The 26,545-nt window shown below is 34.1% G+C and overlaps 1 protein-coding gene across 1 annotated transcript; it reads left to right on the top strand.

Moving 5' to 3' along the window:
• Positions 1–2,713: 2,713 nt before the first annotated feature.
• On the top strand, positions 2,714–25,899 carry LOC145673139 (uncharacterized). The gene is made up of 2 exons (XM_081742551.1): positions 2,714–2,911; positions 14,110–25,899. The coding sequence occupies exon 2, from the start codon at positions 14,181–14,183 to the stop codon at positions 15,576–15,578; it is 1,398 nt and encodes a 465-aa protein (XP_081598677.1). The 5' UTR covers positions 2,714–2,911; positions 14,110–14,180; the 3' UTR covers positions 15,579–25,899.
• Positions 25,900–26,545: the final 646 nt, after the last annotated feature.

Genomic DNA, 26,545 nt, shown 5'->3' with positions numbered 1-26,545 from the left:
GATATTGTAGGGTTGTTATTGTGTTTATTTATAAAATATGAAGAAAATCGCCGGAACAATATTTTTTTAAGAAATCGTCTGAAAAATCTCACCCCAAGCATAAACTATACCTTAGGGTTATTTTCAGAAGGAACGACTTACGTTATAGAGTTATTATGAAATATGAATATAATCGGCTAAACCGTTTTTATAAGAAAAAACGGTCGAAAAATCTTACTTTCAAGAATAAATTAATTACATCTTGTGGATATTTTAAGAAGAAACGACTTACAGTATATTATGTGGTAGTTAATGAAATACTTATTTAATAAAATGTGAACAAAATTGCCTTAGCATCTTTTGATAAAACCATTTGAAAAAAAAAACTCACCCAGAATAGACTGTTCCTTGTGGGTTTTCAGAATAAATATCTTCAAAAGAATGTGATAGGATTGTTAATATTTGTTTATAAAATGTGAACAAAATCAGATGAGAAGCTTTTGAGAAAATCGTCTGAATAAAACTCATACTCAAAAGCAAACTAACCCTTGTAAACTTCTACGGAAGAAATAGAGTGTTACATTACAGCATTGTTAGCGAAACTTATACTTACGAAATATAAACAAAACAAACTCAGAAGTTGTTGAGAAAACATTTAAAAAACCTTATCCTTCAAGAATAAATTGCTTTTTTTTTTGTAATTTTCGGGAGAAATGGTCAGTGGCGGATCTAGCCCGGAGTCGGGGAACCTAGGCCCCCCAGTTTTTCGAGTGACAAAAGTACTTGAAACTATTATTTATATATTGCAATATAGTAATAGTAAATTGCAATATATATAAATCATGCAATTTTGTTTCTGTCATTTGGCAATTTTACTATATCTGGAAACATAGGGCCTTATGCAAAGTCATTTTGACGTATGAGTGGCGTCATACTAAAAAACCTGACTACTGCAGGGAACATGTTACTCGAAGTCATTAGTATGGCACTAATCACACGTCAGAACGACTCTACATAAGGCCTATAATGTTTATAATAGCGTTCACAACATTATGTACGGTATATTGTTCTACAAATAGTTACTTTTGACACGCCGTACATTTGTACTATTCCGTGCACTTGAGCACCATTTCCTACACAATGAAGCCAAAGTACTTGTCTTACTGTAAGGGCTTTACAACGTTTTGTTGTTCTTTCCAAAGCCAGTCCAATGTGCTCTAATACGAATTCTACTTCCTCAATTGTCAAACGAAAGCATTCTTCAAACTGAAATAAATTCATGCCGTGGAAGTTGATTCTTTTTTTACATACACTTTCTTAGGAATTTCATCCTTACTTGATTCATCACCTGATGAATATAATAACCTCCGAAACATTTTAAAACGATAATAGGTCTTAATCAACAATTCGGGCAAAGCCAAGCTTTTCTTTGCAAAACACGACACAACTTTGCAAAATCTTGCTGTGCACTTTTCAATTTTAAGATGATGATGGAACAAAAGTCAGAAATTTCTGTAGTCATTGCAAGTTTTCGCTTTCCACTTTGCACTTTTTACATTGCAGAAATATTTTTTTTCTTTTTTGTAGAATATAAACATATCTGCAAATTTCAAAGCGCAAAGTGAAAAGTTGCAAAGTCTAATGGTGGAATAGGCTCCAGCTGTAACTGCTATGCTTATAATCGGCAATTAAAATGCGGCTTTAGAGTTGCAGTGATAGAAACCGTTACGGAATCTGACCCATAGATCTTTGAATAGTTCACATAAATACAACTCAATAAAAACAGAACGCATTCAAGTTCTTAGAAGTAAAACCTAAATTAAAATGTAGAATTTTGAGCGAATTTTAGACTTCAGTTGTTTGGCAATATGGTTTTCAGCTGTTGACTTCAGGGCTAAGTAATCTTTGGAGAAAATGGGTGCGAAGCTTCAAATCCACTCTACTTTACAGCCACTTTCTATGTACAATCATCTTCTGTATTTTGACAATTCTGTTACTAGTGTAATCCTTTTTATGTGTTTCATAACATTTTACCTTTTTGGCGCCCTACAACGGTATTTAATCAATATTTTATAGGTTTAATACACTGTTCGGAACCAGGCAAGTGGATCGTCCGTGCAGTTCACTTTTCTTACTTTTCTCTCTTTTGCAGTTCTACTGAGAACTTTTAAAAAATTACTGTTTTCATTAATAATAATACATTTACTACAACACAAAACAGTGCAGTGATATTGTCGATCTGGCCGTGTAGTTGCATCCGTCAATTTTTTCAAAAAAATAAAATAAAGTTTTCTTTACTACACAGTTTTTTTCATATACCTAAGGCAAGCAGATACCGAAGGGAGTTCGACAGTGGCCGTTACGGCGAGTGCCTCGCGTGTGGTGGTGCTTGTGAGAAAGAGAGTTCAGTGGGATTTCCTATACATCTATACTACACTTAAACTTTCTTTTACATTTACACGTACATGCATCCCCTTCTTTTTTATACTCTTTCTTTTTTCATTTTCTTTTCGCTAAATTTTTGCCCTGTTCAACTCTGCTTTCATCCCGCTTTCACTGTCTGAACTTCTTCCAATTGTACCCTGTATTTTACTCAATTTTGTTCCTGAATCACAAATCCTCCGTGTGAGGCACACATAAGAAATTTTGTATTTGTAGCACACATATCTTAATGCTGGTGCACCCATCTATTAGACCGATAAGGGTTCTTAAGACCAGACAAGTTATTTACCGAAGAAGAAAAAGAAGAAGAATTTCAGGGTTGCAATGTAAATCAAATGTAAAAAAAGTGAAATATTATTGTCGTTTATATTTTATTTGTTCAGATATGTAATGAAAAATTATATCCCGAAGATGAACAAATATGTAAGATGCAAATACGGAAGTATTTGTAGAATTGCAGTTGTAGCTGGCTTATGTTAATTTCAAACCGGTAAGTTCATAACAATTATAGTTACTGCAAGAGATAACATTGCCATAAAAATTTGATCAATTCCAAGTGCTGTACGCTATTCATTTTTGTAAGTTATGACATCGAAAGTTCGGAAGTTTTTCAAACTAAGCCTTGGGTATATACTGAGAAAGAAGTGACTTTTTTTCTTTTTAATTTAATGTAAAATTACACAGTGCATGGCTTTTATGCCGCAGAATAGGACCAGTGTTTTCAAGCTCAAAAACTTAAATTTTTTGTCGTTTTATCAAGATATTCACTCTCGTTACTTTAAAAAAAGTGTTTCAGAAGAATTCCATGGTTGACATTCACTTTAAGACTCCACTGTTTCGTATGTAAATAGGGCTACTGCGTACGGAAATACGCCATAAAAACTGCAGTCTAAATACCCTAAACCCAACCTGCATTAAGTTGTCATTAAAAAGTAAAGGTCAGTGTTCCGTTAAGGGGGTCCAATGTCTTTGACACCACTTCTTCCTATTGATTTTAGTTTGATTACGTACTATAACGTTATACTAGGTTAGGTTACGTTACGTTAGATTAGGTTAGCTTAAGGGGGTCCAGTGTAGTTTTGGACCCCCTTAACGGAACATGGACCAAGTAAAAATGCTATCTAACCGAGTCAAGACGGGAGTGTAGTAGGGGGCCTGAGGGATAACACGGGTGGGTGTCCATAGAGAGCAGGCGCGTCGGCGATGATGGGTATGCTTGTAAACGAAGATGTCGTTAAAACCAGTAGGTTACTTGATTTCTTAACGCATTCATTGTGATTACTTACCTTTATGTTGTGGTAGAGGACATTGAATAAGTACTCTTATAAATAACCTATGTGCTCAGTTTTTTATTATTAGTATGATTATAAATACCGTTAACACAATGTTTACATTGCTTTCATAGTGCGTTAATTGCAATTATATTCACACCATCACCATGATATTCATATTGGGTTAACTGCTGTGTCGGGGGATTAATTTTAGAAGCTTTAGCAGATGAACTGGAAAATTTATTTTGGTTTGTGAGGAAGAATGAGTGAATGTGAGGTGAGGGAATAGTTGAAGTTAGGAAAATATATGTTGTTAGTTGTTTTTGATGTTATTTGCAGCACTATATGTGGAGGCGCAAGATAGTATTGGGCGAAGATACTCTTGTTATGATTTATGGAAAAAGCAGTGTGGAAAATGGTGCGTAAATAACAAGATTGTTACGTATCGTCTTTTAGTTCTATCGAGTTGTAGAAAAATAAGGAGTGTCAGCTATTGAATTTGTATGAAAAGTATGGTCTAGTAAACAGGTGAACAGTTTGTCGAAGATGTGGAAACGAATTGAGTACAGAAAAGAAGAGGTACTACCATGAGCAAAATAAATGACGCGTCTCTTTATTTTGAAGTTTTTTAAAAATATCTTCGTTTTCTTTATATGTTCGAAGTTTCGGGAGGTTTCCTGAGCCATATGTCTACACTGTAGATATTTCGAACAATAATCACTATCTAATAAGCCAGGGTCACAACCTATTATTTTGGCGGACAAACTAAATAATATTCGCTTTTCTTTTTATTTTCCTGTGGTCCGGCGATACAGCAGTAATGCCTTCACATTTAATTATGTAACTGTTTCTTCGTTTCTTTATTAACAAACCCGTTTTTAATATTTGTGTTAGATATTAGCTTAAAATAAATAAATTAAAAGCAAAAAACATTAAATCGACCGAAATTACGAGAATTACCAACTCTGCTAAGATGGGAAATTTTCAAGAACGCGAGGGAATTCTGCAGTTCAACACGAAGCAACGACATCTATATCATTGAGAGAAATGTGTATGTCGCTGACGCTCGGGACCCCTGCTGCTCTCCTGTCCTGACTCATAGGATTCGTCAGCACGCTCCTGCAATGATTCGGTTAAGATTGCATTCATGCTTTGTAGTGGCCACCTACCACAAGTTGGGTTGTGTTTTATGAATTTTTTATGCCATATGTCTACACTGTAGATATTTCGAACAATAATCACTATCTAATAAGCCAGGGTCACAACCTATTATTTTGGCGGAGAAACTAAATAATGTTCGCTTTTCTTTTTATTTTCCTGTGGTCCGGCGATACAGCAGTAATGCCTTCACATTTAATTATGTAACTGTTTCTCCGTTTCTTTATTTCGGTATTAGTTTATCGCCCAAATCACTTGTTAGTGACTCTGGCTAAAATAGTAATGATTATAGTTAGTTATTTATAATTGTGATGAATATAAATACAGTGTGGACGTATAGCGTAAACCTACAGTGCATAGCATACAATAGGAACCAACTTGTGCTAGGTGTCCACTAAAAAGCATGAATGCAATCTTAACCGAATCATTGCAGGAGCGTAGCACGCTGGTCCGAGCAGAAGCGAGGGTATGAGTCCATAGGGAGTAGGCGCGTCAGCGATGGTGGCTATACTTATAAACGAGGTGATTTACAAGGGCTTACCATAAGTTATACTACCAGCTCCAGAGCCGTCAATGCATTTGTAGGAGATACTAAGAGATCTTTATTTTCATAGTCGTCTTATACTTATTGGCACTTTTTACACAATTTCAATAATTCAAGCCTCTTCACAAAGCGTAATAACTGCTAGTTCTCACCAACGTACGTTGTTATAAAACTGAAAATCGAAATGTCGATGGAACTGCTATCTTTCAACTAATTGCCTCATTACACTCTAATGTCTGACGTCAGCATGACTCCACGTAAAATAGTACCGACGCAGCTTTTAACATGTATCAAAATAAGAAGTTAAACTTATTTTGTTTGTATGAATTAGACGAAAAAAAAATAACCGATTCACCATTTTTTCGTGTAAATTTTACATATTTTTCATATTTCTGGTCCTATTCTTCTGCACTTAACACCAGCTAACAAAAGAGGATTAATAGTTCAGAGAAAATAACGAAATTTTCTCTATGGTAAAAGTTTATGAACTTTGTTACGTGCTCTCTCATTTTATGGACACATACTTATACAGTATTCATGAAATATTGACATAAGTCTTAGCAGAAATATACCCTTACCGCCTTAGAAAGTATTTCCTAAGGAAGGAGTTGCATGGATGAGTACAGTTTGACTTTTGACGCGCGTACTATAAATGTAGAATATCGACACGGCACAAAAACTACAGTGCATAAAACACGAACAGACGTAAAAGTCAAGAGTCAAGTTCTAATTAATCCCGCCGGGCGAAATCTATATACTACATAAGTGGAAGAAACAAACATGACCTAAAGTAATCTAATTTAACCTAACTTTTTCATAAGTAAATATTGTCATGTTGAAAAACTGGTGCGGTTTAACTAGGGTGACCATAATTTTAACAGCTAAAAGCGGGATAATTAAAAAAAAAAAAAAGAAAAGTAGTAGTAGTAGTAGACTACTGTATATATATATATATATATATATATATATATTCTGGAAGCAAATACATTCAAATATATCTGCATGCATATTTAGTGGAAATGAAATTTTTCACTAAACCAAGTGTAAACGAACACAACAGTAAAACCATAAATCATATTCTTATGCAAGATTTCCGGCTAACAAAAGGTCAAGACTTGTTACACGACATAGGATAAAACTATATAATTAACTACCAAAACAAATACCAAATTTACAGTTTAAAATTCATTTTAAATTATTGTAACATAATCACCTATTTTATAGCATAGAAGTGTAATTTAATCAGACTTTCTAAATAAGACAAAAATTAAAATTCACTTTCTGTGTCGAGCAAATATATAGTATGTACAAACGGTAGTTATTAAAACGTTTTGTATCGTGTGACGAAGATACGAACTCAAGAATTCCTAATAGAAATAATTAATTGAATACATAAATTACTCCTAATTAACTTGGTTGAAGTTCCTTTTGCATTCAGTAAGTCAGATTTACTAAATTGGGGGGTCCAATGTTGCCATTTCATCAAGGTGCTTATTATTCGGGGAGGTGTGGGGGTGGGTGAAAGAGCCAGCTAATTCCCAGTGTACTAAGCATAAATTATTTATCAGAGTGTAGGAATAGCCATAGCTAAGGATCACTAATTTTAAAATGTCCGCGTCTTGCCCTTCGTCCTGTTTTCGCACTTAATTTGAACAACAGACTTCTCGGAACGCACACAATCCTCAGAAGAGAAAATCCTTTTCTAGACAATGAACACCTTCTTGCGTTTTACTGACTTTTCCAGCATTGCCAACACCCCACCAATATACCCGCCCACCAAGTGCCAAGTTACCAGCTTCTCTCGCCTTGCCCGTAAAGTCTGGGTATGTTATTTGCTTCTTTCATTTGCATAAAACGGAACAAATACTGCTTTTTTCTATCTACTGGTACGGGACGGCCGGGACAAGCCCCGAAAACGGGAAGTATGGTCCCCTAGGTTTAACGGAATAAACGAACTTGATTTACGCGGCCACTTCAAACAAGAATGCTATCTAATCCAGTTACGGCAGGGACGGGCGGGGTACGTCGGAAGGTAGTAGGCGCGTCAGCGACTGTAGGTGTACGCATTAAAGGAGGATAGTGGAAAAAGATTTCATATGGCATAAGAACACACGCCATCACATTTTTTGGATACGTATGATCATTGTACACACTACCTTCGAGTAGCACTTCGCTTCATCATAACACTTACCAATGGAGTACGCATTAAAAAGCACACTTTGCATATAGGCTTATCTACTTTATTATACACGTGAGAAATTCCTTCTGGTAATTTAAGTTTCAGCTTCAATTTTCTCTGATATTTGAATTCCATATCATTGAATTTCACTATTCCATTATACTGTTTTCGGACACTATCATCGTTGCCAGTAGGTTACTTGAGCCCACTCACTGGAACAAGTCGGACATCTTTCTGATATAGCTATCATTAGGGATCGCGACTTGCAACTGCTTATCATGGCTTTGTGTTAACAGTACAGATGTTCTTATATGTTTACTAATGCAGACTTTGTATTAAATATTCTCACGTTTTACACATTTACAGGTAAGATCCACACAGATATATATCCCTCTTTCGAAACCAAAATTTATATTTCTTCCGTAAATTTTACAAAACTGAGAAAAATGAGATAGCACCCTTATTAATCTGGGCGGAGAAAATGTGAACTTTGAGTAAAAAAGTGTGTGGTCCGTTATTATGCAATTGTAGTGCAAAGGTAGGTTGTCATCGATAAAAACACATGGCTCCGAAATAAAAAGAAATTGGATGAATTCAAGAATTAAACCCCAACCGAAAACAAATAAAAACAGAAAAATAGTGTGGAATATTTTAACCTTTCTTATTTTTCAGTTGTTAAGAGTAGGTGTTTTTTTAAGATAGAGTTTTAGTTTTTTTTTTTTTTTTTTTTTCATTTTAAGGTGGAGAAAGGTGGATACACTTAAAGGTGTTAATAAAAATGAGTAACGTGCTGCCCTCAAGCGGAATGCTTGAGACCTCCCCAATTTTGGTAACCGGTTTTGATCTTATCTTGTCCCAAGCTTTCAGGAAATATATACATCATCCCCACTTTGTGGGTTCAGGTTCAAGTACATCCCGTGTAAGTTACACAGTTTACACTAAAAAATTGTAATAAATAGATTCTCTTGATGGTGCCAGATATATTTAAATTGTTCTAAATATCTTAAAAATCATATCATATCTTTTCGTATCTTAAACGAAAAGAATGTCTAAAAGTAAAATTGTTAAAGAATATATAAAGTGAGAAAGAAATGAGAGTTTTAAACTCGTGTACTCACGTGACGGTCATCCTCTAATCCCCCACTGGAGTCCTTAGACATACTTCTGATTTCTTAGTAAAAGTTATTGCCATGGTATTTTCTGTGCAAAAATAATCAACGGAAATATTTTCTTATTGTTTGTATGTTGAATTGTTGATTACAGAATCCGATTGCTTATGTGAATTGTTAGTATGTAAATTTAATTAAGAGTCCTTTGTTCCGAAGAAATAAATTCGAACATCGATCTTCCTATTATAATTGATGTCTTGTGTGAACTGTATGTCTTTTATGAATGCTTAGACTTTCACAAATTTTTCGTTAATACAAATACCTTAAGAATCATTGTCTTTTGGCATATTAGATAAATAGAAAAATAGATTTCAAGTTTACATAAAAAGCTCTCGACAATAATTTAAATACCAAAAATGAAGATAAGGCTAAAGTAGAATTGATTTCTTTAATGCATATACTATCACATTTTGATACAAACACTCACCTATAATGTGCTGTGGGAATCTTGAAAGGATTGTTATGTTCTTAGTATGATTTTGGTAACTAATCTTCTTACTTTCAACAGCTAGACAGTGAATGAAGTAATGGAGAGCTTCGGCTTCCAATTATTATTATTATTATTATTATTATTATTATTATTATTATTATTATTATTATTATTTTACATTGTGTTCAACTTAGTTTTGTCTATTTTATTTATTTATATTTCCCCCCACACAATATACTGAAATATGTAATAAGCTATTGAAATGTTCTAGATCACTACACTGACTTCAATCCAACCATACCAAAATATAAACAGATTACTATCTTAGTGTTTGCACGTGTCTCATACAACTTTAACGTGTGTCAAGTCATTTCAGTTGCATTATTTTTCTTTAACTCATAGAAAATTGCATCAACTAGTACAAATCTGCCTAGGTGCAAATCTGAAATGTTGCATTACCTCTACAGTGTAAAGTCACAGAGCTATTTATAACTAATCCCTATTCTTGTTGAAGTTTGCTTCATTTAAATTAAACATCAGACATTTTGGTCTAATGTAATGCGACTCAAACACATTTAAGTTGAATGTAGCTATTTACAAATAATGCCAATTCTTGTCGAACTTTTCTTCATCCAAATTTAATTTTAATGTAATGTGTCTCAAACACATAACATTCCATTTAGGATTCGCGGGGCACGTTATAGGTTTGTGTTACTTAATAATATAATTAATTTCGTTCTCATTATGACCCAGTTTATCACTTAGGCTCCAAAGAAAAATCGCACTTAAATATGTATCCAAGGACACATTTAAATTTAATAAAAACCCAGAGAAGTCATTAACACTTGTAAAAATTACTACGTGGGTGAAAATATAAGGTCAGATGTAGTTACTTCGTTGAAGGTTTTTTTATTTGTCGAAATTTGTTTTAAATAGTTACTTATGCCAGTTACTTTTAATTTAGCGGATACGAACAAATCTCAACAATAAATAAAATAAATAAATAAACCCTTTACCTCATTAAATCAAGTTGGTATAATGCCTTGATATAAATACACTAGAGACCAGGGTGGATTGATTTAAATCAGTTTGATTTAAATCACGACTTTAATCAAGATTTAAATCACTTGTTTTTTTCAATAAAAATCGTGGATTTAAATCAAATTCCGAAATAAATTAATTTAAAGTGAAAATTAGTGAAATTCCGTTTCTGTTCTATTATTTCGATTATAGAAGGTAATAATCATAATACAATGAGACTCAAATGTATACAGTATAAGCACAGTGTGAAAACAAGTATCCTGCAGAGGATGCTTAGGGAAAGTCCCGTTTTGAACGGGTAACTGGTGAATCCTGCTTTCTTCTCTTCGTAACATAGGGTTTTTAAATCGTTAACTATTCCAACGGAGAAATCACCATGGACATTTAAGACAAAAATTCTTTTGTGTTCACATCTATTTGTTTGTTTCCAAATAATAGGGGTGTATTTAGAGGGGCCCGATCCCTTTTCCGAAACAAACAAACAAAAGTCATATTTTAAAACTTCAGGCGATATTTATATACTAAATACACAGAAGTTCGTCGGGGATCGTAATACGGCAGTTTTTGGATGCCTTAAAATATCGAATAATACTTTTGATAAAGTGGATACTTTCAAATATCTAGGATCAATATTAACAGACGAAAACGATATTTACGAAGAAATTAAATGTCGACTAAAAGCAGGGAATTCGTGTTATTATTCAGTTCAAAATCTCCTGTCGTCGCGAATTCTGTCGAGGAATTTGAAGCTTAAAATATATAAAAGGATAATCATGCCTGTTGTTCTGTACGGTCTCGAAACATGGTCGCTTACTATGAGGGAAGAGTATAGACTGAAAATATTTGAGAACAAGATCCTGAGACGAATATTCGGACCCAAGAGGAACGGGAATGGCGAAAACTTCATAACGAGGAACTACATAATTTATACGGTTTACCAAGCATTGTTAGGGTCATCAAGTCTAGGAGACTCAGATGGGCAGGTCATGTAGCCAGGATGGAAGAAAATAGGAACACTTTCAAAGTCTTAACTGGAAGACCAATCGGAAAACGACCATTAGGAAGACCTAGGCGCTGGAAGACCAATCGGAAAACGACCATTAGGAAGACCTAGGCGCAGATGGGAGAACAATATTAAGATGGATCTCGCAGAAACAGGAATACAAAGTAGAAACTGGATCCAGTTGGCTAAGGATAGAAGTCAGTGGAGAGTTTTCGTGAATGCGGCATTGAACCTCCAGGTTCCATAGGCCATAGAGTTAGTTAAATTTAGGCGAAATTTATGTACTTGATATGTATTTCGTGCCGCTAGCTAGTTCCGATTTTTTTTTGAAAATATGCCCCTGCCAAATATCAGTAACTTCCGTGAATAGAAAAGTGTCTTGTTGATAAACGTTGCTGTACATTTTTTCCTTAATTCTTAAGAAACATTGTTTGGGATTGAAATAGGTTAACGATTGGGGATTAATACAAAATTAAACCCCAATACTTTCACTTAAATGGCATAATTAACATTTAATACTAAGTTTTAATGTTTTTTCTTCAGTTCGCGACTTGTATTATACGATGAGAAATATTTGATTTAAATAAAAAAAATCGATATAAATTTAAAAAATCAACAAAAATGATTTTTAAAAAAATCATGATTTCCTTCCCCCCCACCCTGCTAGAGACTTACTAGTCCCAACTTTAAATTATTCCGTTATTTTCTGGAGTAATCCCTGAAGTGGTCAATCAGCATTCGTAAAACATAAATAAGTTATACTGCCTTTAATTTCTTTATTCGGGGGGGGGGGGAGGCAAAGGGCAAAGAAATTTGGGGGGTTGCAATTTTTTAGTATACTGAAAATGATAGTTTTGTATTACCTAATTTACGTTACGATACAACATATTTGCAGGGGGGGGGGGTGGCAGGCGTAGCCATCAAAGAAGGGTTAACCTGTCCTCCTCTGGCGTCGTCACTGCTACGTATAAGCGACAATAGTAACGTATGTGACTAATGTAATCGATACTGCTCAAATCAATCACTAAACTTTAATACATTAAACCCCAGCCATATGGACATAATTTAACAGAATTCCTAAGCAGTATCATGTATAATCACTGTGAAATCACATATCCTCTTTTGTTGAAAACAAATCAGACCACTCAGCTAGCTGACATGAAATGAAGATCTTAAACAACAAAGATTTGCATTTGTACGATTAACTTGCCTAGAATAGAGCAACCCTAAAAATCTTGAACACCGTAGTATTTTAGTTGTACGATTTCTACCTTGAGCATGATTTTGGTTATCTAAGGCTCCAATTAGAATTCTTAGCTGATGTAAAAACTCTCTGGTAAAGACAATATAGAGGATCACCCGAACATTTACGAATGAATCTATGCTGGCGGTTGAAGCGAATAGTATTTTGCAGCATACTCTCTTTATACCCCAAGTATGAGATTTTAACTTCACCAATATTTTTAAGGTTTAACGAAAAAGTACTTTCTCGTTGCGTAAATTCTCGTGTGTGCTAGTTGAGAAAATCTAGAAGAAAATTAATATTTATATTTTATTTACTAGCCCTAAATAGTATATCGTTCGTTTCCAACAATAATTTATAGTTTTTATTCTGCTGGAGCACATTGCTTACTTACTAAATGAACTGATAGGATGCATATTTAATAACAAAATACTAACCTTGAACTCTACTTAAGCACTCGTTTTTACTAATTTTGTCGTATACGTTTCGATGGCTCCTTGCCATCATCATCGGATTGAAGTTATAAATTTACAGTTGTGTTTTTTTGTTGATGTAAACGAAGTATAATAATTTTCTTTAAAAGGACTGAAAAAATTACCATTATGTGACTCCACGAACCTATGTAAAAGTTCCTTAACAGTCACGTACCGATGATGATGATGGCCATAATGATAAGGAGCTATCAAAACGTATACGATTAAATCAATAAAATTATTTATTTATGTAATCTATATGTAGCAAAATACACTCTTAACTAGCAGATTGTATGTACTTTATTTCTCCTCTTCTAATGCTGACACACCTATTACTAACAGTGACGCATATCCTCCTAAGAGTGACACATGCAACAGTGACGTATACTTTCCCAGGGGCCGCGGTGGCTTAGTGGTAGAGCGTTCACCTCTGGTGCATGGTATCCTTGGTTCGATCCCAGCTCGCGCTAAGTGGGCTTTGTGGTGGACAAACACCGTGTGCGTGGTTTTCTCGGGGCCCGTTTCCTTCCACTTTCTTCATTCCACCATTTCACTGATTTCTGATCATCATCATCTCCTGTAGCGTAACCGGCTTAAGCGTGGGACGTAAAATTAAAAGTTTTTTGTATACCCTCGTAATAGTGACACACCTATTACTAACAGTGACGCATGTATTCCTAATAGTGAGACACCTATTACTAACAGTGACACACACACACAGTCCTAACAATGACACACACTACTTTTAAAATGAGAAATAAAAAAAACGTTCTTCGCTTGCTTCAACAGTGAAGCACGACTGTAACATTATTCTGCACTAAGACTGTAACATAATGCTGAACTAACAAAAGTTAAATGGGTGCTTTATTTCTCTGTTGGGTACAAAAGTCAGAAGGAATGCCATATATAAGAATTCAGTGTGTAAAAATCGTTTATTCTTCACGTAAAAAATATTAAAGTTCGTATGGAATTGCAATGTATGTTGAATATAGGAAGTTAGTTTGTTGTGTTGGAAACCCCGAGAACAATGTTTCCCTGGGAGGGGAAGGCAAAGTTGAAGTTCTGTTACTTCTATTATGCACTTTTTAAAATTTTATTTTCTACTTTTTCTCGTGTTTATTATTAAAATGTTTGTTTCCTCATGTCTTTAATTAATAAGTTATGTTGCTACTTTCAGGTTCCACAGTTGAGTAAAAAGTAGGCAGAAGAAAGAAGCTTGCGAATGCTGAGTTTCGGATTCTGTGCTCTATGTTATCTCAATTAAGCACATTTTGTCTTGGTATAGTAACTATTTGCAGGATGAAGAAGTATTATCAATTACTTCTTATGGTCATTACGCTGGTGAGTTTGATTTCATTTCTCTTTTATAGACATGAATATTATCGTCTTCGATATGTCTTAGAAGTACTCAACTTTTTTGGAACACCAGGTCAGCAAACTTTAAGTCCTGAATGTTTTCCGAATTCAACGCTCAATGATTCTGAAGCTATTGATTTCTCTAGTCCCCCTCCGTCGTGGCAGAGGCTTTCTCATAATTTGTATATGTACTCAGCATTTTGGGATGATAGGGATACCAACACCAATTATGTGACTGGATTTGCAGTTGTCCAAGGAGCTGCGAATATGAAATTTGGATGTCATTTGTGGTACGAGGATAGTGAAACTCCTGTATCTGGAAAGTTTTCCTATTCCATCCTGGTTAAACAGGAAGCTAATCAAACAGATAATAGTGGTATTCAAATGAAACAGGTCAAAAGGGAAGATTTTGTTGCATATTATTTTTATTGTAAGCCAGAAGGTGTAACTGGTGTTCCGTATGGTGCTACTTTCTATAAGACTGATGTCAGTGTGCCTTCTGAAGTGTTTATTCCTGTATATCCAGTGCGTAGCAAAGGGTTCAGGGTGAATAGTACTCTTATATGTGTTACACCGAGCAAATCACCGGGTGTTCCTAAATCTCGAGTGTTTGAGTATTTGTCATTTTATCAGTTAATTGGTGTTAAATACTTTGCTTTCTATGACTGGGGTGTTCCACAGAAAGTGCACTTATCACTGAGTATTTCCAAGCATTTTGGATTTTTCGTCACAGTACTTCCGTGGAATTATCCGTTTGATGAGTTCGCTGAGGAAGTGATAGCTGCAGTTGTGGAACAAGATTGTATCTATCGTGCAAGTGGAAAAGTAGAAAATGTGTTAATTTTGTCTCTAGATGATTATGTAGTTCCAAAATACCACCACACAATGTCCGCCATGTTAAATGATTTTGATGCTCGTAAAAAGACTGCAAAGTTTTCATTGACCAATCTAGTTTTCTGTCTTGAGTATCCCAATGATCTGAACTTCCACAAGCTACCCATGAAATTGCTCCCGCTGCAGAAGACACTGTATAGCAGTGAAAACAGTCATACGCGGTCATATTATGTTTATCGGCCCCATTTATATGGTACATACAGGGGTAAGGTAAAACAACGTGTATCGCAAGGTATTGCTGCTGTTCACCAGTACAAACACTGCTATAGTAATAACATAGAACTGAGCAGTAAAGAAGTTGAAGGAAAGACTGGTTATGAGGCAGCAGCTAAGAGATTTTCTACTGATTGGATGAAGGCTAGATTGCTCAAGTTGTGGTTAAGTGGTCAGTTATAATGAATATTGGTCTGGTGCCATGTATGTGTAATCAGGGTTTATTCTTTTTTGTAATGTGAAAACAACATCCATTTTATTTTGTTATTTTGGTTATCCATAAGTTCTCTTTATTTTAATGAAGAAGACTAATGCAACAACCTCAAACTTATATAATATTTGTTTGAAGGCATTATTTGACGTGAATTTGTAAATGCAGTTTGGTCATTCACCTTTTATTTATTTCGTCTAAAGTAATTCTGTAAATCTTGCGAGCTGTTTCAGCAGTTACTGTGTCCTTCCTCGGTAACTTGGTGTTTGTATCTCCTTGATACTGTAGGAAGTCAGAGTACATTATATAATGTACATTATATCGAGGAGTATTAATTGACGTTCATCTGATTATGTAATGATATATTTAAGCGACTACCTGTATAGTGAATTCATTGTTACACCATTCTTGCATACGTAATATCCGTAATCTAACTCCCAACCTGTTCCTCCATTCCAGCTAGTAATTATTAGTTTGACATATCCTTTTTTGAACCACAGGGGAAACGAATTTTGTGGCTCTACCACTGCACAGCTTAGGGCAGTTGGACTAGAACCTGCCTGCGAGTAGAATACTCAGAACAGACAGTTGAAAAATGATTAAGTTTAAAAAATCTATCCTGTTAAGCAACTGCACCATACTGTTATATATTTTTGACTAGTAGAGAAACAATTTTTGCAAAATTGTGCAGACATCTGAGTTTAAACCTATAGATTTTTAAATTTCCTTAACAAATCACACACTATACAATAGTTTAAACTTCTTTATTTGCAATTACATCACACCATATATATGTAAACTTAAATTCAACTGCTGTGTGCTGAATTGGCAGTAATCATAAGATAATTCTTATAAGCTAATTTTTTTAAAAAATTGAAATTACTGATTTTTTAATTGGTTACACTCAGAAATGCAAAATAGCATTCTAAGAAGTGACAGAAGTTTCTTGTAACTTACCTTGAAATACTGAGGAAGGCGACAGGAAATGCTAAAAGAGTCTAATAAATATTAGACGCAGTACTTAGGGGTAAGTGACGAAATTATTTTTACAAATTATCAAAAGTGAAAATAAATATAATAAACATTTAAAAGCTTTAGCTTAATTCGTGTCTATACATAAAGTTGACAACATAATGCGGAAACCTTGTTAAAGGAAAGAAAGATAAAATAGCTTCAGTACCCATGCACAATGTTGCCATATCTCAGAGCAAAATTTTACTTTCTGAAATGTAAAAATCCCCATTTCCTCCCTAGAATTTCCCTTCATTAAGTATAGAATGTCGGGTGTCTATTAAGAATAATAGAATTTTTGTTATAATTTGTTTGTGGTAGTAGAAAAATATGGCTAAACGTTTGTACGTACATGTACACATATATATATGTACGATATCTCAAAAGTTGAAGAATGTGAACCTTTGAAATAATAATAATAATAATAATAATAAGAGAAAAGAAAACCGGGAACATATAGCTTGTTGAAATTTTTAGTCTCAATTTTTAGTATGTTACTTGCAGTTATTATTTATATTAATTGGGAATGAATTCTGGGATATGCAACTTTGTAAACACAAAGTTTCATAATGTATATTCTGTAATGTCTTTCGTTTAACACGGAATATTCTTGAGCTCTACAGAACTACCAGTATTTTTGAGAGTCTGCGAGTGTGTATCTGATCTGTGTGCTTGAAACTATGATTTTGTGAAGCTTGGGTGTTAAACACGAGAAAAATTCACATATTTTAGTCAAAAGAGTGAAAGTATTTCTTCCCCGTTTTGCGTGTAACAAGGCATAAACAAACGGGTACATTGTCCTGGTAAATAAGACATAGCTGGATGAAGCTGAATGGGCACCGAGACTTAGAATTTCAGGGCCTTCCTCTTGAATTATTTCTTAATACGTTTTTAATAATTCTAATGCAATAGTAATTGAACTTTAATACTGCTTTAGTCCCAATGCGTATTTACTAATTTTTATCTAAATGTTACAGAGATAAATGGAACATTTACTTCATTGATTGCGTCTGTAAGAGTTTTCCTATACAGTTTCAGCCACTTATTCTTGGCCTTGTTCACCAAATTAAGTCACCCATATAAAGTTCGAATCATTTTATAAACACATTTTGTACTTTTTTTTTTTTTTTTTTTAATAACATAAAACTTCAGCGTATTCCAGCTACTTTTCCGTTCATCCCATTGAAGCGGTAATGAGATGTGTAATATTATGAAGTCGACGAAAGAGCAATGCTTGAAAATGCCATATTGCTGTCACGTTTGTGATTCATATGAGAAGTTTTAGCTTTTTTGTAAACAAATGTCTATTTCATAAAATTTCTAAGGTGTTTGACTTCATACTTTTATTAATCAAAAATAGTGTGAATTTTCCTTGGAATGTCTCGAGACTTAAGGTCTTATAGGTTATACCATTATTAATAAAAACTTTTGACGTGTGTCGCTTTTTACGAAACAAGAATACTAGCACAGCTTAAATGTAAATATAAACATTAATATTTTTGTAAAAATCACAAATGACTTTCTTCAAACAGGTTCAGCAAAATGTTATTATTAACCGTGTATCGTGATTAAACCGTGTACATATATACATATTCAAAATACTCTGATATATAAATGCCACTCATTCTAGCCTTGGAACTTCTTGTATAGAATAAAAGAAATATTCTGACCAAAACATATACTATCTAAAAAAAAAGACAGCGTTACACTTTCTGCAGAATATCTTTGCCTTCATCAGATATCAGAGAAGTACCTCCAATTTTGAAGAAGAGGCTAAACGGATGGAAAGACAGGAGAACTTCATAACGTGTCTGATGAAGGCAAAGATACTTTGCAACGCTGTTATTTATTAGATAGTGTATGTTTTGGTCAGAATTTCTCTTTTATTGTATACTGATATATACTCGAATATAATATTATGTTGGTTGTAAAGAAACTTTTTTACCAACACTTAAGCATTTCCATAAGAAATTATGTTACATATTCTTGAGGGGGGGGGGGATATTTGAAAAGAAAGTGGTGTATATGTGGCGTTCCATAGATACAAGTATGTACATGCGGGTTAAGTGTTAATTTTATATATATTACCTAATCTTAATTTGTTATGTTGCTTATGTTGTCAGCTTTGACTGTCTTCCGTATTACTTTATTAAAATTTGCCACACAGAACCTAAAAATAGCACTGAAGTTCAGTATATATGTTGGAAGAGAAGAAGAGCTTTTATGTATCATCCAGATGTATCGAGTGTGGTATATGCCCCGTTTGTATATTAATATCCAGAGATGTAAAATTGTGATGATGATCTGAAAAGAATGTATATAGGTTAAATATTGTTGTGCTGGTAAAACCAGTTGTTGAATCATTTATCTTGGTTGCCTTTTTAGATGCTTTAGGGAGATTCTTATAATAAGGAAACAGCCGTGTGTTCTGATTCGCTTGGAGTGAGATCATTTTTTTAAAGAATAAATTTATATAGCCTATTTATTGTTTTGGTAGTTTTTGGTAGTAGTATTATTTGGATAGGATTTCTAATGCTTGTACATTATTGTCGATGTGGCACAAATGTGCTGTACAAATTATGTAAAAGTGTTCGATGAAAAGTTGTCTGCAATTTTTTTGTATTTTCAGAGTAATTGAAACAATTTTTTAATATTTTTGTTTGGAAAGTATTATTATTTGTACATATATGTATATATATTAGAATAATTGTTAATATAAAGACATAAAATTTTGTATTTATGTTTTCGAATGCATTAAATAGTACTCTCTCTGTTCCAGAAAGTTATATTTACATTGTTCCGAAATATGGTATAGAAATGCTACATCTTATTCCCGACTATGGTATACGACTGTGGTATTGATTTGAATACTAATTTATTTATGCAAAATTGTGGTATACATAATACTGTACTTTGTTTCATATATGCTCTATTAATAATACCAAGTCCATCTTAAGCTAATGATTGTTGTTCTGCTTCTGTGGCTTGGGTTTGGATTGGAAAGTTTCAGACGATGAATTCTGATGCGTATGCCTCCTTATCGCTTCACTCTGCATTCCATACACTTCTGGAAGGCGAGGAAAACATTATCCAGATTTTTTATGCTACATTCGTTAAATGCTTGGATAATGCAATTAATTCCTGATTTGTTCTTGATTCTTTTCATGTTGCAAGGATTGGATAACCTTGAACAACCTAAGACCTAGTACATTGGCTGCAGGGATTGTTGAATGGCGGAAGCTTGACGACAATATCCCTTTCAGATCTAATTACAGAGAATCATCGGAACAATGGGACTTTGCACTGCTCTGTTGATTTGGTTTCTTCTTCCAATTCGCTAGAGAAACCATGGCTGTATTGTGAGAATGACATTTTTGATTGTTGATCAGTATATTTGGTTTTTATGTTCGTCGTACCTTGGTCTTGCAGTCATCAGACATCATTTCCATAATCAGTCGTTTACTTTTACATTGACGTGCTGGAGGCTTCTCGTCCAATATGAGATAGAAAGCCTGTTGAACCTTAAATAAAACCATTTGTCATCGATATGTATGTAATTGTACATAGGCATGAATTTTCCATTAGATTCTATTATAAACAAATAAACTTGCACATTTTGTTATTATGTGTTAAATAGGATTTCTCAGTGGATTAAACTCTTTTGATTGTTGTTCCATCTTTGAAACGAAAGAATTGGTGATTGCACTCCAATAAGAGTCCATAGAGCGAATTGTCCCACGTTTGCCAAAATGAGGTTCTTTGATTTTGCTCAGTTCAATTGAATAATCTTTGGGCCTGAGATTGCATTTTCCTTTTTTCCGGAATCTTAACATTAGCAAACAACATCCCTTCATCATCACTGCATCTTAGCACGATGTCAAATTTTCAAAATATTTATCTGAATTTTAACTTAAATTTCGTCAATCTCACCCTTTTCAAAGTACCATGTGTATTAGATAGGAGCAGGAATTGTGAGTTTGTGCTTTAGCCGTTCTATTCATATTTATGATAATGTAGTATAAGGCCGTGCCGCCATTTCTTCTGAATGCGAATGCGAACTGCGAATTCATGTGCCTCTACTAGATCCGAAGTTTTGCGAATGCGAATCAAGTTGCAATGTCTCTTTCAAAGCTTCAATCTGAAATATTTGTGCTTGAAAATTCGTACCTTAAAGTCTTGAGAGCACGAAGTAGACGAATGTGGATAAATGACATATTTTTATCAAGAAATTAGGAGGGAGAATTTAACTTATTGCCTCAGCTAGAATAAAAAGTTGCGGTTCGTGTATTAATTAAGTCTTCATATTTTAAAGACAAAATAAAGAAACATATACATATATTCCACTCCAAGTTCCTTGCTTACATCTGCCCATAATTTGTTCACGACGTGTCGTTTGTGGTAAACTGGATGAGCTTGGTTCCACAATGGAACTTTGTCAAAAACACAATTTATTAAAGTATCATCTATTTCCATTTTTATTTTATTTTATTTATTTATTTACTTATTTATTTTAGCCTCCGCACCTCGCAACATCGTCTGCTTTCACGCAAAACAAACTTTCTTCTCTTACGTAGCGCTCAATTCCTCTGCAGACGACTCTCCATTCGCACGAATTCGGACGAACAATCCCAACAGGTTGGGATCGTTGGCATTCGCATCTTTTCGTCGGTTTTCGCAATTCGCAGGTCGGAACTAGTCGAGGCACTCCAATTTATTTACACATGCTGGGAAATTCTCAATCGCATTCGGATCCAATGGAAGCGCGGCCTAAGTTTCTGTGGGAATGCCACTGCTAATGTCCAATTAATTCACGTCCATAATCTGCTCCGGAAATGTTTTGGCTTGATGTCCTCACAGAACACTGCTATTAGTAAAGAACTGCTAAGATAAATAAGAAGTCTATTACTGTCAGTAAACCGTACGGAGAACTTATTATCAAAGCATACTCAATAAATCAGCTCAGTATATTTATATACCATATTCTGTAATGGAGGAAATATATAACTAGCTACTTGCCAACCATTTCCAAGACACGATATAATGTTCTAAAGACATTATTCATATGAATTTAGTACAATTTCAATACAACATTAAAATGTATATGTACAATTACAATTTATATTATATTACAATTTTTATTTTGAGAAATACAACATGGCGACGACAATAGGTACGCTATTGATGATAACACTGTAATTTTCCAGTTTTCTGTCAGCTACAAAGCTATGGGTAATGTAATAAATGAATTTAGAATTGCTATACCAGAATAACCTCTTTCACTTCGACGTCATTACATTACTAATTTTTGCTCAGATGCGGTCTTGGCATCGTCAGTAAAAATAGGTAATAAGAACAACTAATCTCAAAGAGGAGTGGAAAGAACAAAGTGTAATAAGGATTACTGAGAAGTGATGAAATTTCATACATAAATCCTCAATGTCCATATGTTAAAAACGTCAAATTTTTCCCTTCACCTTTAACGGAAATTCTCTGTATAATATCTATAGTAATCAGTTGTTAAGAATTTATTTTATTTAACTCAAGTTTGCAGGTTTAAGTTTAATATGCTGTTCGTATGAAAGGAGTTTCAAATGGCTGCCTTTCTATGTAAAAAGTGAATTTTTAAAGCCAGAATGTAATTGCTGTACTTCTAAGTTGATGTAGTAGGTTTAAAGAGGGAGCTAACATTATACTTAGTATCCCTTACATGTGATCTTTATAAACAACGTGGATTAATTTTGTTGTTCATCAAGTCTATACAAAGTATGTTTTTGCTTTAAGACTTAGGGCAAATTTAACCAACATTTTGCACATGTGATATTAAAAGTAAATTCATATTCATTATGTCAGAATATTTTAGGAAAATCAAAGCAGTCTGTAGCCAACACATTTGAAGGGAAATTGTTAATAAGGAGTAGTCAGTTTTTAAGGTATTATTTCTATATAATAAACAGACTTGTTCGCAAGTATCTACGGTATTGCCCTCATATGTTGCTATTAGTGACAAAATTGACCGTTGAAGCGCATTGATACTCATATCAATTAATGGTAAATGCTTACATGATATTGAACAAGTCAGAGTTTTACTTGATATAATCATTATAATATAATCGCTATAAGATGAAAGAGTTTAGCGAACTTTATAGTTCAGTTACTCTCATTGTTGTTCATTACTTATTAACATACAAATACTATTTTATTATCCTATCACTGCTTTTCCACTGTACACGTGCGTTTCTTACCATGTGTTCGTAGCATCGCGAAATCCGTTTACCTTTTCGACACAAGAGGAAAGCATATTGCTTTAGAGAAGTGAGTGATATGAACTTGAAAGCCACGTTAAAATGTAATATTAAACTTTTTGCTACCATAGCAGGTTTTCAAAATAAGAGAGAAATAAGCAACTTCCATCATTATCAAAATAGTGTAAGTATTGACTTTAAGATGTCAATCAAAACTGATTATATTAATTATTATTATTATTAGTGCTGAATTCATATTATCCCATGACAGACATTTTGTGTATAGTGTCTATAATTGTGGTTTGGTCTTATATAAAGAGAGCATACGTTAGTAAGCATCACTCCAAACATTTTCAGAATTTTCTTATTTTTTATTTTACGAATCAAACGGAAAAGCCCTATAAGGCGCTTGGCACCTAAGCTCTGAATCGGATTTTATATAAACTAGCGTGTAGTGTGGCAAACTTATATAAGATAGTTTGCGTTTATGTTTATTCCAATTACTTCTATACTTTAGCATTATTTCCTTTCAAAAATATGCCTTTTTTATTGTTTCTTTTCAGCGCGGAAGTCATATGAGATGGGACACAAGTTCAGAATTTGATACAACATGAACCTCCAACTTATTTCACTTTTAATCTAGACATTAACACATAAAAAAAGCTGTATTACAATGCAGTTATAAGCAGTTAATTAAATCCGCTTACATGGCTCCAAATCAAACATCCAACGTATAGAATACTAGTATAGTATTTACTTTCACCTTTGTAACTTTTTTCCTTTTGCACTGGCTGCCAGGGAATTTTTCTTCTCTCACAATTTGCAAAATAGAGGCATAAGAGGTGGATAAACGTCGTAAATATGTGTGATGTATCATTTGAAGAATAAATGCTTGTGATTCATAAAATGTTGTTGCTGATTAGTAATGTTAAAAGAAATGGATTTCTAAGTACTTTTTTTTCTGTACGTAGTAATGCAATACCTTGCCATAAGCATATATATAATCATGTTTATAAAATAAAATTTAAAGAAAAAAAAATACTTGAACACCCACTTGTCTTTTGCCAACTACATTCGCACATTTAACCCATACGTGGCTTTGATTCATAAACTTGCCGAAGTCTTCTTGAGTCTTCCCCTTATTAGGGATATTGTTATATTTGCTATACCTTGCTTTTGTAAATCATATTTCTGTGAATATATGTACCGAATGTTTTGCTTGTAAATATGCTTCTACATATAACGTTTACAAATCTAGATTTTATTTCCAAAAATCATGAGTGCTACAATTTGCCAAACTGCACAAAGTTTTGTTTATTCTGTAGAATAGTAATTATTTTTTACGCTAGAAACATAGTTGGTACTTGTATCTGTGAACGAATGTTAGTGAGATACATAGTAATTTCCGAACTCCAGGAGGTTGCATGAATTGAGGCTCATTATTTTATGTCTTTAGCATTTATGAATGTTTTTTGACCGTCCCTGCTTCGATTTTTTAATGAGAAAATTTTATTGTACAGGATTGTTATGCAAATGGTAATTGTAAAATATACAAATATCAAAAATGCCTCAAGATTTGTATTTTTGTTACTGTTGCGCTTTTATAGAGAGATTAATGCAAATTGTGTTCAACTGCATATATCTACTATGGTCGCACTGAAAGTCATGATGAAAAGTTAATGGAAAGGTACAGAATGAAAGCGTATATGACACAAAAAAATGTATACCTACATATAATGTACAGTATAATTTCCACTCACTTCTGTACACTTAATCCAAAGTTCTTGAAGTTTTAAGATGATACCCTTTGTAGAAATACTTTTAGAGACATTTGGTAATAGCCGACGGACTGCTAAGTTTGGCATCTTGTTGGTGTTGTACCGTTGGCTTTGCATCTGATCCTTGAAGAACGTAAACAGGTAGTAGTCTGATGGGGCAATGCAGGAATTGTAGTAGGTGGGAGAAGATTTCTCAATCATATTTAGCAAGTGATTTCTTCTCTCGTGGACGAACATATTTATACGCGTATAACATTACTTGTACTTAATTTGCATTTTTATCGTGTATTGCATGACGCATCTGCTTCAACATTTCAATGTATAGTGCTACATTTGTGGGGTAACCCACAAACAGAACTTCCTGCTTACCAGTAAACACTTTAAACAAATGTTGGGTTTCTTCTGTCTTAACGAGGCTGGATGTCACCATTCCGCTTTGTCGTTTAGGCTGATGTTTGTAGTAATGATACACTTTCATTATTGTTCATGACTATGTTTAGCGAAAAATGTTACTTTTCACATGGTATCGAATCAACAGCCCAGTGGGTCCTCTGTTTTTTCTCAGTTCTCTGATCTGTAGTGAGTAGCCATGGTACCTAACGACAACACACTTTCTGGTGTTTATACGTATCCGTCATGTCCTGAATTGCACTGTATTCCGATAATAGACTCTATTTTCTTAGCTAGAGCACACTGTTCTTTCGAATAAGTTCATTGATTCATTTTACTATTTGTAGCAGTGCTGAAGATAATCTTAAGTATCGGTTTCTGCCCTTAAAATTCTTTACTTACCCACCTTACATTACACATACTGGTCAACATACGCATTAATATTTGCTGTAAAAACTTCGTCTTTGAAAAGGAAATCAGTCACTGCTCGTTGCCTAAACAATATTGCGCTGTAAGCAGTTTTGCTATAGCGTACTATACGCTACTTTGAACCACTATTACTATTACTTCAGTGCACTATAAATGGAACCATGATCTAGGGTATTTACGTGGAATCACAGAAAGAGACTTTCTCATGACTTGCAGTGTAGACTGTATATTGTTTTGTAAATCTAAATTATATTGTTATTATTTGTAAGATTTTATTTGATTACGTGATCAGTTGTATGGTCACATTACGTAATGATGTTTTCCCTCATAAGTAATCGAAAGCTGTGATTTGTGTTTGTACACTTTTTGTATACATATTATATTCAGCAAACATAAATTGTGATTTATCCATTAAATTTTTGAATAAAACTTTGACACTTGTATTTGACGTGTTTACTGTTACACCCTCTAGAATCAGTGTTTTCATAATGTTGAAGACCACAGGACAATGAAAATGAGAAAGGTACCACTATTCTTATTCTTATTCCAAGCACGCAATATTTCACATAAAGAGAAGCATGGTTACAGGGACCAGGCTGTACGAGGTGTGTTCAATTTCTAAGGTGTCCTATTCGCTAACTACTTACCTCAGGAAGTTAAAACTTGTCAGTTCTCAATGTAACATTCCTTTAGACGCACAATTTTTCACAACGTCGACGACATGATTCCACGGCCGCCAAGAACACTTCTCTAATTAGATGTTTTGACCACTTAAAAATCGCTGATACCAGAGCGGTTCAAATGAATGTACAAAGAAAGCTTCTTTCATGTTGGAAATAGCCAAACATCACTAGGAGTGAGGTCTGGTGAGTAGGGAGCATGGGACACCTTCGCAAAGTTGTTGCGAAGAAAATCACGAGTCAAGAGTGCTCGATGAGCAGGAGCATTAGCTTGATGGAAAGCACATGATCAGGTTTCGTTCCCCGTTTTGTTTGCAGTGCTAGAATAAGCTTCAAAAAATGTTCGTAATCTGCAGCTGTAATTCTAGTTCCCTTTAGAACACCGTGAGGATTAAGAGTTCGCTGTTAG

This window comes from Thermobia domestica, chromosome 16 (assembly GCF_964235325.1).
Source record: "Thermobia domestica chromosome 16, izTheDome1.hap1.1, whole genome shotgun sequence".
In the NCBI taxonomy this organism is placed as follows: domain Eukaryota; kingdom Metazoa; phylum Arthropoda; class Insecta; order Zygentoma; family Lepismatidae; genus Thermobia; species Thermobia domestica.
This window is presented reverse-complemented; position numbering and strand designations above follow the sequence as displayed.

Coding starts and splice junctions, on each gene's coding strand:
- LOC145673139 (XM_081742551.1), top strand. CDS start 14,181: ATGTTATCTCAATTAAGCACATTTTGTCTTGGTATAGTAACTATTTGC.